This window comes from Oryx dammah, unplaced genomic scaffold, assembly GCF_014754425.2.
Source record: "Oryx dammah isolate SB20612 unplaced genomic scaffold, SCBI_Odam_1.1 HiC_scaffold_27, whole genome shotgun sequence".
Lineage (NCBI taxonomy): Eukaryota > Metazoa > Chordata > Mammalia > Artiodactyla > Bovidae > Oryx > Oryx dammah.
The window spans coordinates 3128467-3146709 of record NW_024070211.1 but is presented as its reverse complement, the minus strand read 5'-3'; the positions used below and the strand labels follow the sequence as shown (position 1 = coordinate 3146709).

At 50.8% G+C, this 18243-nt stretch overlaps 1 protein-coding gene across 3 annotated transcripts in view; it reads left to right on the top strand.

The window, feature by feature from the left end:
* Positions 1-18243, top strand: part of TMCO4 (transmembrane and coiled-coil domains 4) — a 100819-nt gene that overhangs the window by 70395 nt on the left and 12181 nt on the right. For all 3 annotated transcript variants that reach the window (XM_040229438.1, XM_040229439.1, XM_040229440.1), the window contains one exon: positions 12572-12689. In XM_040229438.1, the coding sequence (XP_040085372.1) occupies positions 12572-12689 (118 nt within the window). The remainder of the gene's footprint in view (positions 1-12571; positions 12690-18243) is intronic.

Sequence of the window (18243 nt, the reverse complement as noted above, 5' to 3'; positions counted from 1 at the left end):
AAGGTAGGAAAGAGAAGTTAATGTTCAACAGTTGCCTAATTCCAACTCCAAAAAGGAGAGAATAGGAAAGAGAGACCATTTATTGACTGAGGTTGACTGACAGACATGATTCCTACGGTTCAGGGAACATGAGTCTTGAGCAGAATAAATATGCTATACCTACACAGATCATAGTGAACTCCAGAGATAAAAAGGAATTATTTAATTACTTTTAAAATGAATTTTTAAAAATAATACTTAAAAAGAAACCTCAACTAGACCGATGAGACTTCTCAAAACAATAGAAACCAGAAAAGGAAAAAAAAAAAACTGTCAACCTAAAATTGTATATCCATCCAGCTAAACTATCATTCGAGGTGGAAGCCAAAGGATATTTTCAAAGACTGAGCAAGTTTACCTCAAAGAGACCCTTGCTGCAGTAACTACTCAAGGAACTCTACTTCAAAAAACAGTGACTGTTACTGTGATAATATAGACAGAACATGTAGCCCCGTTCCCCGAATCCAGGACCATGCTCATGACCACGAGCTGCCTTTATCATAATTGAATAAAGGCCTCCAGACCCCGCTCTGCAGCTCTGACCACCGGCCCTCTGGACCTGGTTGCTTGATCTTACACTTGATCAAGTCAGTGCTTGAACACCCCACCTTGATCTTGCCTAAAGGATTCTGCCTTGGCCTATTTTCCAGTTCTCTAGGAGGATCCTGCCTTCATTCAGGGTCCCAAAACCACATCCCTGAAAGCAGCCACTTGCCAACATCCTGGCTGGGCCACTTCAGTCCCCAGGCGACATTCCCACCCGGCGTTCTCCCCACTCCTCACGAGGTGAGAATTCCAAGGACATTCACCTAGTACTGGTATCACCAGGGATTTTTAACCCATTGCTTACTGCACACGAGCTATCAGTACTTTGCAGTGTTTCAGATAGACTGCGTGTATCTGCGGTAGACTGATTGCCAAAAAAAAAAAAAATGGCCCTACTTCTCCACCCCTCCCTGTTTTCACATCTTTTTCAATATGACCCTGAAGCTCTTCCCATCAAGAAGTGCAGTCAGTTTCTCCACCCTTTGAATCTTGGCTGGCCTTGTGACTTGCGTTCACTAAAAAAAAGTAAGTAAAGGAAATGACATCATATCCATTTCAAACTTTAGCTTCAGAAGGCCTTGCACATGGGTGTCATCCTTGCCTTAAGAACAAGTCAAGGCTAGCCCCCTGGAGGACGGAAGACACGTGAGGCAAAGCCATGTAATCTTAGCCAGCCCCCAGCCTACCCACCAGCTGGTCGTAGACACATGAGTAAACCCAGTGGGATCAAGCATGCTGGAATAATCTAAGCAGAACTGCATAGCCCATTGGTAGGCTCATGAGAAATAACAAATGGTTATTTCAAGTCACTGAGTCTGGGGATTATTTGTTACACAGCAGTAGCTAACCGATAGACTATATAAGACATTTTACTTGTGTATATGCATATAGATAATGAATCTGCTGGTGTTATACTGGCTCACAGCCTGAAGCTGACCAGCAGCTATTTCTAAGTTACGTCATCTTGCTCAGTTTAACCCTTCTGGTGGGGAATTAAGTGTCCATGCTAGGGTATGGACTGACAGCCATAACTCCCCATCAGAAACTGCACAGTGTGGCAGGATTCATGCAGACCCCTCTTCCTTTGCGTGATCTTTCCACCCACTTGGTTTGGCAGGTGTTCCCAAGATTAGCAAAGCAAAAGGTCATGTGCCTTTGGCGTGGTGCCCACATCAGGATATCAATCTTCCAGCAAACTCCAGCCTACTAGTGTGTGTCTTGAATCAACCGAATAAGAACTGTTTATCCTAGCAAGTTGTGTTGTTCTGGTTTTAATATTCAATTTTAGAAGATGTCGCAGTTATCAAAAGACATGTTTTAGTTCAAGATTAGGGAAGTAGAGTAGGAGAGAAAATGTAGGGATCACTGAATTCCACTCTGCCCCTTATTGTGTGACTTTGGGCAAATTACTTAGTGTCTCTGAGGCAAGTTTTTCCCATCATAAAATGGGAGTAGTCCTGCTTACCTCCTAGGATTGCTATGAGAAGAAAGTGAAGCAGTATATGTACAAAGCTCTTAGCCTAGGTAAGCTGTGATGATGACAAAGAAAAGAAGGGAGGTTAAGAAATAGAATACCATAACTTTGTTTAAAAACAGGAAAAACCTTTGCAGCAAGATCTCTCTCTCCAGTTTCTCTCCCAGCTCCTATGGAGTTAGACCAGCATTACTGCCTGTGATATTTGAAGGGTAAAACCAAGGCAAAAGAGTTCCTCACTAAGCTCAGAAACACTTAAACATCCTGACCCTTGAATTCCTAAACTCTCACTTAGCTGGAAACTGCGTCTGGGCTGATATGCAGAGAAGGCTGTCACTCAGGCAGCCAGCTCTTTCATCTCCGGGATAGGAGACGTCGCCTTTGATGCGATTTCTTTTCCCTTCTACGGAATCGCATCTCCCAGTTGCTTTGTCTGCAGACAGACCCCGCTTTAGCCTCCCCTGGAGAGGCGGGTGGGCAGCCACGAGAGGTCAGGCATGCAGATTAATTTTTCGGGCCCCCGGACGCTAGTAACAGCCTTACCACTTTGCCGAATGGAAGAGACGGAAATCAAAAGGGAGAGATGAAGGCTTACTCCTTCCATGAAGAAATCATCCCAAATCCCTATAATCCGTCCAAAAGGGCTCCCTTAAACGGTTCTTTCTAGTGTGAACCTCATTCCACTGAAGGGTTGGGAGGAGGGGGACAGTCAAAGCTTGCTTTCATCTCCCTTCCCTCCGGCTCCTGGACCTCTCCCTCTCCCCTCCGCCGCGTCTGTGCGTTTATCTTGCGTGTACGTGTGTCTTTGGCATGGATTCCATTTGTGTTAGGTGCGGTTCACAGCATTTTCTTCAAGGTCTGTTTTCTGGACCCGCCATCAGAAGATAACTTCCTCGTTCGTTTCCCACCTTATCTCTCCGTGCACACACGACCCCCTGCCAGGAGGAAGAACATCCTTCTTTTTCACTTCTCAAACTGTGGTCTTTGCAGCACGGGAGAATCTCATTACTGACAGTGTGGTAGGCTTGTGGGAGCATGTGATGTGGCCTGTGAGATTTCTGTGAAGCTCCTAGAGGAGGCTGGTTGGAGAGACCTGGCAGGCACCGCCAGGGCCTGCCTCACGTTCCGAAAGCACACGGTCTGGAGAGGACAGAATGACAGCAGCGAAGCCGGGAGCAACACAGGGTCCCCCCTCGTCGTACAGAAGGGATTCTCTGTGGGACTCTGAAAGAGCTAGCCCTACTTGGTACATTTTAGGAGTGTTTAGTTTGACAGAAACTCAATTTATCAACAACCTCAGATATGCAGCTGCTGCTACTCTAATGGCAGAAAGTGAAGGGGAACTGAAGACCGTCTTCATGAGGGTGAAAGAGGAGAGTGAAAAAGCTGGCTTAAAATTCAACATTCAAAAAACTAAGGTCGTGGCATCTGGTCTCATCACTTCATGGCAAAGGGAAGGGGAAAAAGTGGAAGCAATGACAGGTTTTATGTTCTTGGGCCTCAAAATCACTGCAGATGGTAACTGCAGCCATGAGATTGAAAGACGCTTGCTCCTTGGAAGAAAGGCTATGAGAAACCTAGACGGCATATTAAAAAGCAGAGATATCACTTTGCTGACAAAGGTCCATATAGTCAAAGCTATGGTTTTTGCATTAGTCATGTAAAGATGTGAGAGTTGGACCTTAAAGAAGCCTGAGTGCCAGAGAATTGATCTTTCAAATTGTGCTGCTGGAGAAGACTGGTGGCAGTCCCTTGGATAGCCAGGAGATCAAACCAGTCAATCCTAGAGGAAATCCACCCTAACTCCTCATTGGAAGGACTGATGCTGACGCTAAAGCTCCAGTACTTTGGCCACCTGATGCAAAGAACTGACTCATTGGAAAAGACCCTGATGCTGGGAAAGATTGAAGGCAGGACGAGAAGGGGACGACAGAGGAGGAGATGGTTGGATGGCATCGCTGACTTGATGGACATGAGTTTGAGCAAACTCCAGAAGATAGTGAAGGACAGGGAGGTCTGGCGTGCTGCAGTCCAGGGGGTCGCAAAGGGTCAGACACGACCTGGGGACCAAACAACAACATAGAGGATTTTAAAGACCAAGGTTCTAGAGCGAAAGGATTCTTGCTGTTGTGAAGAAGGAGCCATTCTCAGCTCTTGGGAGGTTTTTTAGTTGTGATTTGTTTTGTTTGAAAAGCTAAGACAGTCTCCAGACTGCCAGGAGCACCCCAGAGGTAAAAGTGTCATATCAGGAATCTGGCGTGATAAGAGCAGTTGACAAGACAGAAACTGATTTATCTAAATCCTGAGTGATAAAAAGCAAGATGGTTGCACAACAGTGTGGCTGTACTTACGCTACTGAACTGTACTCTTAAAAATGGTCAAGGAACTTCCCTGGAGGACCAGTGGGTAAGACACAGCCTTCCAGTGCAGGGGGCTGGGACCCCTACTCGGGAAACGAAGATCCCACAAGCATCACAGCTAAAAACTAAAAAATAAAGCAGAAGCAATATTGTAACAAATTCAATAAAGACTTTTTTAAAAGGTCCACATCAAAAAAAATTTTTAATGGTTAAGATGAAAACTCTTATGTTATGAGTATTTTACCATAATATCTTTTTTTTTTTAATTTTGAGACTTTCCTGGCGGTCCAGTGGTTAGGACTGTGTGCTTTCCCTGCCAGGGGTGCGGGTTCAATCCTTATTTGGCTAACTGAGATCCCACAAGCTGAGTGGCGGAGCCAAAAAAAAATGTTTTTAAGTAAATGAGGAAGTGTTTAACCGTAGTTTACAGCTCTACAGCTGCTTTCTTCTGGAGGCTTCATCCTCTGACCACGTTCCCAGCCGGCGTCACCACTTCCCACCACTGACTCCTCAAATAGTACCTGCAATTAGCAGCTGGCTAGAAACAGGCATGGAGAAGGCAATGGCACCCCACTCCAGTACTCTTGCCTGGAAAATCCCATGGACGGAGGTGCCTGGTGGGCTGCAGTCCATGGGGTCGCGAAGAGTTGGACACGACTGAGCGACTTCACTTTCCTTTTCAGTTTCATGCATTGGAGAAGGAAGTGGCAACCCACTCCAGTGTTCTTGCCTGGAGAATCCCAGGGACGGGGAGCCTGGTGGGTCACACAAGGTCGGACACGACTGAAGCGACTTAGCAGCAGCAGCAGCAGAAACAGGTGTGGTACTGTAACGGCGAAGCCATCTCTGAAAACAGTGCGTCCTGCCCACCATTTCTACCTCGCTGCCAACTTGATTGTCTGCATGGGAAAAACAGTGGATCCCACTGACCGGGCATGTGCCAGTCACCACCCTGAGCATATAACAACCTCACTCCAGCCCTGGGAAATCAACATTATTGTATTGTCTCCATTTTACACGAGGAAGCTAAGGCTCCAAGTTACTAAATAACTGACTTCAATTCACGCGAAACCAGCATTTGAAGATTTCTTTTGTGCTCAAGGTCAAGCACTTCTCCCAGACTGGCGATTCCCAGCCTCCGTGCCCTTGGGCCCTTTCTGCTGGCAAACATTTCCCAGCCCTGCGTGGGGCACTAGTCACTCTTTCAGCGTCCCCTGGTGGAGAAAGGATACGATGACAAAAACTACCTGAACCCAGGAATTCCGTGAGTCGCAACAGCCACCTGAGTCCTGATCCCGGCACCTGCCGTGTGAGCCAGGCGGCGGTTAACTGGCCGGCGGCGGTGTGCACTTACGCAGGCCCTCAGATGCGCTCCGGGTCTTTGTCCCCAGAGATGGGGCACCTTGAGCTGCACCACGAAGCTCCTGAAGGTCTGGAGATCCCGAGCCTTCCGTATCATGTAGGCCAAGCCCAGGGGACTCTGTGGATATGGCCGATGTCAGATGCTTCTTGGGAGGGTCACCACGAGCCTCTGGCTCACACTGTCAGACGCCAGGGGAGGAGACTGAGGGCGGGGCGGCTCAGTCAGGGCAGGGTCAGGAGGACCGTTCATGTTCTTGCCCGCTGCAGACCGAAGCTAGCCACAGGAGCAGAACCCTGGAAACCAGCAGTTAAAGAGCTGAGTCCGCGCTTGAGGGCTCAGTTGCTTCAGCCGTGTCCGACTCTTTGCGACCCTGTGGACTGTAGCCCGCCAGGCTCCTCCGTCCGTGGGATCCTCCAGGCACGAATACTGGAGTGGGTTGCCGTGCCCTCCTCTGCGGGATCTTCCCGCCGCAGGGATGGAACTCGTGTCTCCTGTGTTGCCGGGGCTTCTTTACTGACTGGGCCACCAGGGAAGCCCAGACAGCTGAGAGCAGTGGTTAGACGCGCTCACATTTACTTTCAGCTGAGTCAGCACTTGCTCTTCGTTATCCAGTCTACAGAGATCCTCGACTGGCACCTCTCAGAAGAAGCTGTACCAGGAGGGAAAAAAAAATTCTTTTTTTGCATGTATTCTCACCACAAAGGGTTCATACTGCCGAGTCCTGTGGCTTTCTTTCGTTCATCCCACGAGTACTTACTGAGCACACCACCTCTGCTGAGGGCACTGGGGATTCCCTGCTGTTGCTCAGTCGCTCAGCTGTGTTCAACTCTTTGCGACCCCATGGACTGCAACACGCCAGGCTTCCCTGTCCTTCACCAACTCCCAGAGCTTGCTCAAACTCATGTCCATTGAGTCAGTGATACCATTCCACCATCTCATCCTCTGTCGTCCCCTTCTCCTCCTGCCTTCAATCTTTCCCAGCATCAGGGTCTTTTCCAGTGAGTTGGCTCTTTGCATCAGGTGGCCAAAGTATTGGAGTTTCAGCTTCAGCATCAGTCCTTCCAGTGAATATTCAGGACTGATTTCCTTTAGGATTGGCTGTTTTGATCTCCTTGCTGTCCAAGGGACTCTCAAGAGTCTTCTCCAACACCACAGTTCAAAAGCATCAGTTCTTCGGCGCTCAGCCTTCTTTATGGTCCAACTCTCACATCCATACATGACTCCTGGAAAAACCATAGCTTTGACTATACAGACCTCCCTGGGGAACATGAGAAAGAACAGTCTCAGCCCTCGGGGACGTCCCATGTAGTGGCAGACAGACTGCAAAAGAGATTTTAAAAGACAACTAGGTCATGAGTTAGATGGTTTCAAGTGCTGTGGAGAAAAGGAAATCAGAGAAGAGAGATGGGACTCCTGGTTGGAGTGGGAGGTCGAATCCTCCCTTTGGAGGGTGACAGTTAAGCAGAGAGGTGCCGGGGGGAGGTGTGTGGATGTCAGGGGGAAGAGCATTGGGAGGAGGGGTCAGCGAACGGGGAATCAGGGAAAGGCCTGGCATGTTCTGGAACAGCGAGGCCAGTCTGGCTGGAGCAGAGCCAGCAAGGGGATGCGTGGGGGAGGTCTCGGCGGGCTTCAGGAGCTGCTGAAGGTGACTTACCCCAGGAGAGATGGACCCCACGAGAGGGTCTTGAGCACGAGAGGGAAATGAGCTGACAAGCACAAGAGTGAAATGAGCTGACTTCCTCCAGTGTAATTTGCATATTACACAATCCTCCCGTCTTCAGTGTATAAGTCAGTGATTTTCAGCAAACGTACAGTCCAAACCATCGCACGACTCAGTTGTCGAAAATTTCCATCACCCCCAGAAGGTACCTACCTCATGCCTCAACTTGACTTTTAAAGGGATCACTTTGGCTCCCGTATTAAGAATAAAAATAAGAGACAGAAGCCAAAGACAGTTTGGAAAAGTCATGTTTCTCATAGCACACGAGTGACGAAAAGCACCGGAAGTGGAGAGGTGAAGACAGGACTGAGGAACATTTCCTGGTGCTTCAGTGGCCGAGACTCCTCACCCCCAGAGCAGGGGGCCTGGGCTCAGCCCCTACTCGGGGCACTAGATCACGCGTGCCGCAACAAAGGTGGGAGAGCCCGTGCGCCTCGACTCCAATCCAGTGCAGCCAAATAAATAAATACATAACTAAAAAGAAAAAAAACAGGACCGATAGAGCATTTCTTCCCCACTGCTGGAGGGATGGAGCTGCCTTAATTCCAAAGTCCTAACAGGGTGAAGGGCCTCCACCTTCGCAGTAAAAGCATTGTATTGAAAACAGACACAGGATCGCTTAAAAAATAAGGAATCCACGCCTAAAAGCTGGGCATGCCTGTGCCCTCTACTTGAAGGTGACCAATGCTTGTTGGACCCCTGACTGTTTATAAAGCTATGGGACTATCTTCACACAGGAAGAAACGTTGATGGTAGCAATTGGAACAAATCCCACATATTTCAGAAAACATTTATGGTCCCTGCAGTTAAACGGTGGTAAGGTGGTCTTATATTCGTTATTATTATTAAAATGTTAAATCTCAGTTTCTTTTTTAAAACATTTATTTGGCTGTGCTGGATCTTAGTTGTGGCATGTGGGGTCTAGTCCCCTAACCAGGGGTTGAACCCAGACACCCTGCATTTGGAGTGTGGAGTCTTAGCCGCTGGACCACGCGGGAACTCCACTGTGACATGAAGAATCACGTGTCCAGGGAAGGGCCCTTCTTGACTCTAAGAGTGGTGCCTGAGTGACGATGTTCTGTGTGTTACCTGGAAGACTGAATTTTTCTGGTATTATAAAGTTTTGGACCAAACAATGAATTTCAACATTTTTTTTTCCCCAGCGTCTAATTCAGTGGCCAGTTTTCTTAACTCAGACATCCCCTCCTGGACTGTATCATTCTGGCAACAGGACATAGGATTCTCCCTTCAGTTCAGTTCAGTTCAGTCGCTCAGTCATGTCCGACTCTTTGCGACCCCATGAATCGCAGCACGCCAGGCCTCCCTGTCCATCACCAGCTCCCGGAGTTCACTCAGACTCACGTCCATCGAGTCCGTGATGCCATCCAGCCATCTCATCCTCTGTCGTCCCCTTCTCCTCCTGCCCCCAATCCCTCCCAGCATCAGAGTCTTTTCCAATGAGTCAACTCTTCGCATGAGGTAGCCAAAATATTGGAGCTTCAGCTTTAGCATCATTCCTTCCAAAGAAATCCCAGGATTGATCTCCTTCAGAATGGACTGGCTGGATCTCCTTGCAGTCCAAGGGACTCTCAAGAGTCTTCTCCAACACCACAGTTCAAAAGCATCAATTCTTTGGCACTCAGCTTTCTTCACAGTCCAACTCTCACATCTATACATGACCACAGGAAAAACCATAGCCTTGACTAGACGGACCTTAGTCGGCAAAGTAATGTCTCTGCTTTTGAACATACTATCTAGGTTGGTCATAACTTTCCTTCCAAGGAGTAAGCGTCTTTTAATTTCATGGCTGCAGTCACCATATGCAGTGATTTTGGAGCCCCCAAAATAAAGTCTGACACTGTTTCTACTGTTTCCCCATCTATTTCCCATGAAGTGATGGGACCAGATGCCATGATCTTCGTTTTCTGAATGTTGAGCTTTAAGCCAACTTTTTCACTCACTCTCCTCTTTCACTTTCATCAAGAGGCTTTTTAGTTCCTCTTCACTTTCTGCCATAAGGGTGGTGTCATCTGCATATCTGAGGTTATTGATATTTCTCGCAGCAATCTTGATTCCAGCTTGTGTTTCTTCCAGCCCAGCGTTTCTCATGATGTATTCTGCATAGAAGTTAAATCAGCAGGGTGACGGTATACAGCCTTGACGTACTCCTTTTCCTATTTGGAACCAGTCTGTTGTTCCATGTCCAGTTCTAACTGTTGCTTCCTGACCTGCATACAGGTTTCTCAGGAGGCAGGTCAGGTGGTCTGGTATTCCCATCTCTTCTTGGGTGGATCTAAAATGATTCCCGCTAAGCTTTTTTAGCTAACACCTGTGTGTCACCAAGAGTCTGCTTCGTGGCTTATCTCCAGGTTTGCCTTTTGTTCCAGAGAACAAATCATGTTTTAAGATGTAAGGAGAGCACCTCTGACTGTGTAACTGTCAGAAGGGGAGGAGGTCTCGATAAGTCAGTTTTCAACCAGGCTTCAGTAAATATGTATCCGGCTCGCTGCCCACCCTGGCTGGATTTGACTGTTCTGGACTGTTTTGTGCGTTTCAGCTGCTAGTCTCAGTTCAGCAAAAGACAGCTACCTTTGCTGTTCGTCATAGCTGTCGGTTGGGAGTCACGGCATCCTGGCGGTCGCCCTAGGCCACCTGGTGGGGAATGCCGCAATCCCGCTGCTGGCCACAAGGGGTCCCAGCCCGCCAGGTGATGGCCCCTGGGGCAGCAGAGCTCCTGAGATGAAGAGATTCATCCGGAGGTGCGCTGAGTGGCCGGCGTCCAGAGAGAGCGCAAAGCTGTTGGCCCGCAGCTGTTAGCACTGTGAGGGCGATGCTACCCCCCCCGCGATCGCCGCGCTCCGAGTCCCCGTGCTGGGCTCTAGGCTCAGCTGTGTTCTCACTGCCTGTGTGACCTTCGGCACGCCCCCTCCCCTCTGACACCCCGTGTTTCCTCATCAGCCAAGAGCAGGGTTCAGAATAAAATCTACAGCCTCGCTGGAAACACAAGCCCTGAAATAGCCCTTAGGTGGAAGAGTATCTGAGTCATCTTTACCATTCAACACGAACCACCAGCTTCCTGAAGTTTCACATCTTTCTGCCGGATTATCCTCTCCCTGGAAGCCAAGGAATGACGTCAGGATTCTGTGCCAGGGAATCTGATCTGTCAGAGCCAGAGGAGCACAGGGGTTCTCAGACTCCCATTAGCCCGGAACCCCTTACTCAAACTCTGACGCGCAGCTCAAATGGAAACCAGATGCGCTCTGGTTAGAAACCGGAGCCCAGGGAGAGGAAGCCAGCCGCCCCGTGTCTCTCAGCAGGAGACGGGCAGGGCTGGCTGAGTTGCGCCTGTAGGGCCCACTCCCCAAGAATAACACAGAGCAGGTAACTCCCCAAGTGTAGGGGCGCTCAGGACTCTAAGAAGGAGCTACGTGCTGGGAAGTGGGGGAGCAAGGCAGGCAGGGGGCCCGCCAGCTTCCGCTGCGCGTTCACCACCCTGGCTTTTTCCCCACCATGACTTCGTCCCCATAAAGACCCTCAGTTCAGTTCGGTCGCTCAGTCGTGTCCCGACTCTTTGCGACCCCATGGACTGCAGCACCCCAGGCCTCCCTGTCCATTGCCAGCTCCCAGAGCTTACTCAAACTCATGTCCAGTGAGTCGGTGATGCCATCCAACCGTCTCATCCTCTGTCGTCCCCTTCTCCTCCCACCTTCAATCTTTCCCAGCATCAGGGTCTTTTCCAATGAGTCAGCTCTTCGCATCAGGTGGCCAAAGTATTGGAGTCTCAGCTACAGCATCAGTCCTTCCAGTGAATATTCAGGACAGATTTCCTTTAGGATGGGCTGGTTGGATCTCCGTGCAGTCCAGAGACCCTCAAGGCCGTACCATAGCCACTTGTAGGCTCAGAGAAGTGACTTAGCTCAGAAGTCACTAGGCTAGGATTTGAACCTAGAGCTTTGCAACTACAAAGTGCGTATACTGGCTGTCCCAGGGGATGGCCGTGTATTTACTCACTCCTTCATTCACACCCTTCTTGAACCCCAAGGATAGACCAGGCTCTGTGCTGTACAGCTGTGACCAAGGCAAGCCGGAGCCCCGCCCTCCCTGAACCCAGAGGTCAGAGGAGGAGATGGATGTAAACAAGTGAGAGGAGGTCAGAGCAAACAGAGCTGGCTCAGGTGGGTGGAGAGCGGCTAGGGGCGGGGCACGCACGAGCACCCGGGTGGGCTGAGAGCGGCGCTTCTCAAAGTGCGTGTGAGCCGTGGGTTTCCAGTCTGCCGGGACATCAAAGAGACACTGCTTCTCTGATCTGCACTGAGAGGACGGACACCCCACGGGCCAGCGCTCATCCTCGGCCTGCAGTGTGAGGAGCCCTCCCTGAAATCCCCTGAACGGCTGGGTCAAGGCCGATGCGTCCAGTCCATGCCCTTTTGCCCCCCTCTCCTCTGCACTCCCGCCTTACCGCCAGGCCGCACAGGCCCCCAGGGGCTGTTGCAGAGGAAGGCTGTGGTATCTCCTGCCTGGCACATGCAGCGAGCCAGGGACCATGAGCCTTCTAAAGGGAAGCACTTGGGTCCCCACTTGGACTGTGCTGCCCGCTGGCCATGTGATCCTGAAAATCTCTTTGGTTTTCCTTAACTCTGAAACGGGTATGATGTGTGCTTATTCGTTCATTCATTCCTTTTTGGTTGCACTGGGTCTTGCTGTGGCAGTCTTCTCTAGCTGTGGGACACAGGCTCGGTAGTTTCGGGGTGTGGGCTTTGTAGGAATGGATCAGGCACCAGAGGGCTTGACCCAGGGCCTGAAGCTTGGTGAACAGAAGCTGCAGTATGTGTGTGCGTCTGCGTGAACATGTGCACGAATGTGTTTGCGCCTGCAAGGACAGGGAAGCCTGGCGCGCTGCAGCCCGTGGGGTCGTAAATTGTCGGACATGACTGAGCGACTGAACAGTCGTGAGTCCGTATCTGCGCATGTGGGTGTCATATCCATCTCTTCCACTGCTGTTGGACAGTTCCTCGCAGGACCCACTGAGGCCAGGGGCGCTGACGATCTTTCCTGGGGTCTCTCTCCAGATTGCCAAGGGATCATTGAGGACGTCATCCTGCTGGGCGCACCTGTGGACGGAGAAGCCAAGAACTGGGAGCCTTTCCGGAAGGTGGTTTCTGGAAGGATCGTCAATGGCTACTGCAGGTCTGTCCAGACCTCGTGTCCCTGGGCGGGGGGGGTGTCGCCTGGGGACACAGATGTTTGAGGCCAGGCCCTTGTCCCAGAGGATCTCGGAGCAGTGGAGCACTGGCCCTGGAAGGAGCAAGGCCCAGGCCAGGGGTTCTGAAGCGGGCAGCATCCGTGTCCATGGGACGACACACGAGAGGGACAGGTCCTGAGGAGGACTTCCCTGGGTCAGGCCCGAGACCAGTTCATAGGGTGACTCGAGAGACCAGGCTGGTCACCGTGATCTGGGGCAAGAGGGACGTTGGGGGCTGGGCTGAGACTGAGAAGCAAAGGGTGAGCCCCAGGGGGGAGGTCTGTACGTGCTGACTAGCGAGCCCCTGTGTGCCGCGTTTGTTTCTTATTCCGGCTGCGCTGGGTCTTTGTTGCGGCGTGCAGGCTCCTCTGGGCGTCGTGTGCGAGCTCAGTAGTTGCAGCACGCAGGCTTAGTTGCCCCGTGGTGTGTGGGATCTTCGCTGTGACCGGGGATCGAACCCACGTCCCCTGCATTGCAAGGCGGGTTCTTAACCCACCAGACCACCAGGGAAATCCCTTGTGTGCATTGTTTGGTAGGAAGGGGGTGGGGATTGTCCAGGCTTTCAGAGCAACGTCTCGGGGCGGGGATGACAGCCTTGGGGGGCCCAGCACCCACAACATATGACAGATCCTCCAGCAGGAGCTGAGGGCTACAAAGACTGATGGCTGTGGGGCTGGAAAGGAGGCGTCCTGGCCGGGGATTTAAGAAGGACTTGAGGGGCTTCAGCCAAGGTGGTGCCCTAGACACTGGGGAGGAAGGGAAGTTCCTACCCCAAAACCCTAAGGGGTTTGTATTATTGATCCCATTTTACAATGAGAAAACTGAGGCTCAGAGAAGTTGAGTCACGAGGCCAGTTAACTTTAGTTTTGATCTAAGCCCAACCATCCCAAGTGGAACCTGCCACTGAATAGAACAGATTTGGAAAGTCTTTATCATTTTGACACTCAGCCCGTGTCCGGAGGTAAAGATAAAGATGGTCTTCAGCCATGGATAGAGGGCATTAACCAGGACACCAGAGTTCAACCAATTAGTATGGCTTTATCGTTCGTATTCTTTTTCCTTTTCAAACTTTAAACTTTTTCCTTTGTACTGGGGTGTAGCTGACGAGCAATGCTGTGGTGGTTTCAGATAAACAGCAAAGAGGCTCAGCCATACATGTACATGTATCCATTCTCTCCCAAACCCTGTCCCTCATATTCTAAGCTGAGTTCTTAGAATCGGAATATGGTAGAGAGGACAAAGAAACAAAGATAAAGAGCCATAATATATAAAGAGCTCAATCAAATCAATTTAAAAAAATCTAATAAAATGTCCAGAGACTCCTCTGCCCTCCCAGTGGTAAGACTGCACACAGTCTTACCTCCCAGTGGTAAGTTCACATTCCTGGCCCCCAGAGACTCCTCACTTGCGGTAAGAATGCGGGGCACATGGGCTCACTCCCTGATTGGGGAACTTAAGACCCCAAACACCACGTGGTGTGGCCTAAAAAATTTTTTAAGATAAAGAGAAAATGGCCAAAAGATATCTACACATAAGCATGGAATAAATGCAGTCAATAAACTTTTGAAAACTAAATAGGTGCAAACTAAAGTAGGTAAAATACTATTTATCATCCGTCACATCATCGAACATCTGAAACATGAATAACATTCAGTGGTGGTGACGATGTGGTAAAATGGGCACTGTTATATACTCTTGGTGGTAGTTGAATTTAGTGAATCCTTTTTGCGGGTAATTGGCAATATCTGTCCAAATTATTAGTGTGCCAGTCTTCTGACACCACAAATTCTGGCTCCTGTGATCCTACATAAATAGTCAGTCACACGCACAGAGATGGATGCACAAAGGGGGTCCTTGCAGCTCCATTTATAAAAATTGAAAGCAACCCAGTGACCTAAATGACCACAAAGAGGGGAATAATTTTTTTTAAAAAAGCAAGGGCAACAATACATTCAATGACCCCATTTACAAAAGAAGCTTCTGTGTATACATATATGTATCTGTGTCTGGAAATGAACAGGGAGGTCCAGAGGGACCATGAGACACGAATAACAGTGAATACCCATGAAGAGTAGGCAGGGATTGCAAGGAGGGCTTAAAAGAGTTTTTTTCTTTTTTCCATTGATACATAGTTGATTTACAGTATTGCATTAGTTTCAAGTATATAGCAAAATGATTTAGTTACATATGTGTATATATGTACCTCTTTTAATAAAAGAAGCCTTTATATATTTATAAAAGAGACTTTTAAGTAAGGGCAGTTTAAGAAATAAGAAAAGAAAAAGAACGGACACAATATTGACGTCAAACAGTCCTTGGTTAAAATCTTGGCTCCATCTTTGACCTCTCAGATGGCTTTGGACAAACAAATCTGAAGCTCAGTATTCCTGCCTATACACTGGGAATAAGAGGCCGTCCTGCACAGGAGTTCTGGGAAGATTAAAGGAGATTATGTGGGGTGAGGACTGGCAGTTTGTAGGTGCCCAGTAAGCAACATGGGCATATTCACAGCACAGGATGTTTTTTGGTGTGTTTCATAAACAGCAAAGGGAAAGAATTAAAATTGCATGTGTGCAATATGAAAGCAGCAAAATCTTATTAAACCCATCTGTTCTGTTGAGAACCTGAGGCTAATAAGCTTGGGTTTCCGTTATTTTGTGAGATCCTGAGCCATCTCTCCAGAGAGGAAAAAAGGAGGAGAAGGAGGAAGGAGAGAAGAGGGGAGGTATGTACGGACCAAAACAATAACCATGGTTTCTTAATTAAATTCAGCAGCAGCTGGGAGTTCACATTCCTGGCCCCCAGAGACTCCTCACTTGCAGTGAACTTACTTAAGAGGGAGAGTGAATGAGGGGGTAAGGGGAGCTTCAGGCCGAAGCTACCAGACTGTATACATTTATAAATTTATAATGTACATTAATAAAACTTGCAAGTTCTTCGCCTGCTTTCACACACTCCCTGGAAGCCAGCCGGGCTGAGTGGTGCTGCTCCCTGTTGTACTGCAAGGACACTGAAGCTCAGAGAGGCCAAATACCAAGGCCACACAGCAGGGCCAGGATGTGAACTCAGGTGAGCCTGTCTCCCTGACCCCTGGGGCATCTGCAGTGAGAGGGTTTCATTCTGAGCTCCAGGGGACTCCCTGAGTGGTCTCTGCTCCAGCGCTGTGTGGGGACGGGCTGATGTTAGGAGTGGGTAGTGGGAGGGCGGACCCCTGCCCACAAGTGGCTCCAGGCCTGTGAGGACCCCGGGCACGACCTTCTGCAGGACTGTGGTGCTGATCAAGGGCCAGCTTGATTCGTGCGTCCGCCTGGCCTGGAACACCAAGGCCTGGCTTGCTGGGCACCCCACCCACCAAGGGGGTTCACGACTCCACTCGGGAGGCAGGATGCAGGTCTAGGGCACGGCCCTACCCTCATCGAGCTCTCTGCTCAGGAAAGGAAAAGACCCAGGGACAGACACACAGAGGACAAGTGACAAACGCCGCAAGGGGAGCACACGGCAGGCGCCGGAGGGGCAGGGGTTATTAATGTCAGGTGGAGGGGCTCAGGGCCACTCCTGGAGGGGGCACGTGCAAGCTCGATGGTGAAGGGGTAGATAGGAGCCCGGCAGAGCCAGGAAGAGTAGGCCCAGCAAGAGCGGCCACGGCGCCCGCGAAGGCCCCAGGCGAGGGCTGTCATCGCACCCAGTGCCTCCCGGGGCTCACGGGGTGAGTGCTGGGCACTCAGGGCGCCTTGGGCATGCTCCTGCCCTCCTTGCGAGGAAACTCACAGTGACAAGCCTGAGGCTCAGAGGGTCAAGCAGCTTGCCTGAGGGCACACAGCTGGTGACTAACAGGGCAGGACTAGCTCCGTGCAGTCCCAGGACGGGGCTGGTGGCCCACCCCCCGTGAGAGAGGCAGACGCCAGATGCAGAGGGTCTGGCAGGCCTCTGCAAAAACCACAGAAAATGAACAAAAGTGCTGGGTTCATTCAGCATAGGTTCGAGGCTGTGGAGCCTTCCAGCACGCAATCTTGCCCTGTCTGTCTGTCGCCATTTCATCTCTAAGTCACGTCCAGCTCTTGCGACTCTGTGGACTGTAGCCCGCCAGGCTCCTCTGTCCTGGGAAGTTCATCCGTACATGTGCATAAACAAGTGCAGTGAACATTGTTAAGTAGAGTGTGGTCATAGTTAAGATGGACCGTGGGCAGGAATGACACTGACCTTGCCCGTTTATGACCTTCTTTCTGTCTCATCTTTTGGGTTATTCTGGGTCTTTGTTGCCAGGCATGGGCTTTCTCCAGTTGCGGTGAGCGGGGGGACCACTCTCGAGTTGCAAGGCACAGGCTCCTGGTTGCGGTGGCCTCTCTTGTTGGGGAGCACAGGCTCCAGGCACCCGGACTCAGTACTTGTGGTACTCGGGCTTAGTTGCTCCACGGCGTGTGGGATCTCCCTGACCAGCGGTCAGGCCCGGATCCCCGGCACTGGCAGCTGGACTCTTACCCACCCTACCCCAGGCAAGTCTCTCATTTACGACTTTCCATGCCAGAACCATTTCGGGGGCCTCCCTCACACCCTGTGTTTGATGCCCGGGTCTCATGATAACTTGGTAGAACAGCTTGGATCAGTCTCCCTTCTCCCCTTAGCCGTCATTCCGAGGGACACTCTCTTGGGCCTCAGTATGAGGCTAACCATTGGGGTGTGCAAGCATTGCTGTCTGGAGGGAGTTAAGGAATTTTCTAGGAAAGAAAGCTGGTGGGCAGTGGGGAGTCACAGTCAGCTTCTGAGAGGACGGGTCGGGTGAGAGTTCAAGGAGGGGGAGGGGCGGGGGAGGGGCTGCCTGATTTCAGAGCTGGAGCAGAAGGTCCTGGGGGAGCGGGGCGGGGGAGTCAGTGCTCAGTGGCCGTGGGGGGGACGGGGACCCGGGACGTGGCCCTGCTGGCCTCTGTCCGAGGGACCTGGAGGGCGATTCAGACGGTGGAGTCGGCGGGGACACGCAGGCGGGCCTGTTGCCTGCGTGCGAGTGTGCTGAGTTGCTGCAGTCGCGTCTGACTCTTTGTGACCCCATGGACTGCAGCCCACCAGGCCCCTCTGTCCTTGGGATTCTCCAGGTACTATACCAGAGTGGGTTGCCACGCCCTCCTCCAAGGGATCTTCCTGACCCAGGGATCGATCCCACGTCTCTTTATGTCTCCTGCATTGGGAGGTGGGTTCTTTACCACTAGCGCCACCTGGGAAGCCCAAGGGTCTGTTGAGAGCCCCTCAACTCTGGACCCCAGTCCTTCCAGGGGTGTCCAGGGTGGTACCACACAGGCACCCATGTGGTCAGAGACCCTGAAGGGTCAAAGCTACCAGGGAGCCTAGGGAGCCCGCCACACCATGGGTCCCAGACAGCTCAGGGCCTCGCCTGTGATCAGACAGGCAGGGCAGGGAGCCCTGACTCTCAGCTGATCCCCCCACATGGCAGGGAGGGAGAACCCTGCTTTCAAACAAGCTCACAAAAATAATGGACTCAGGGGACCC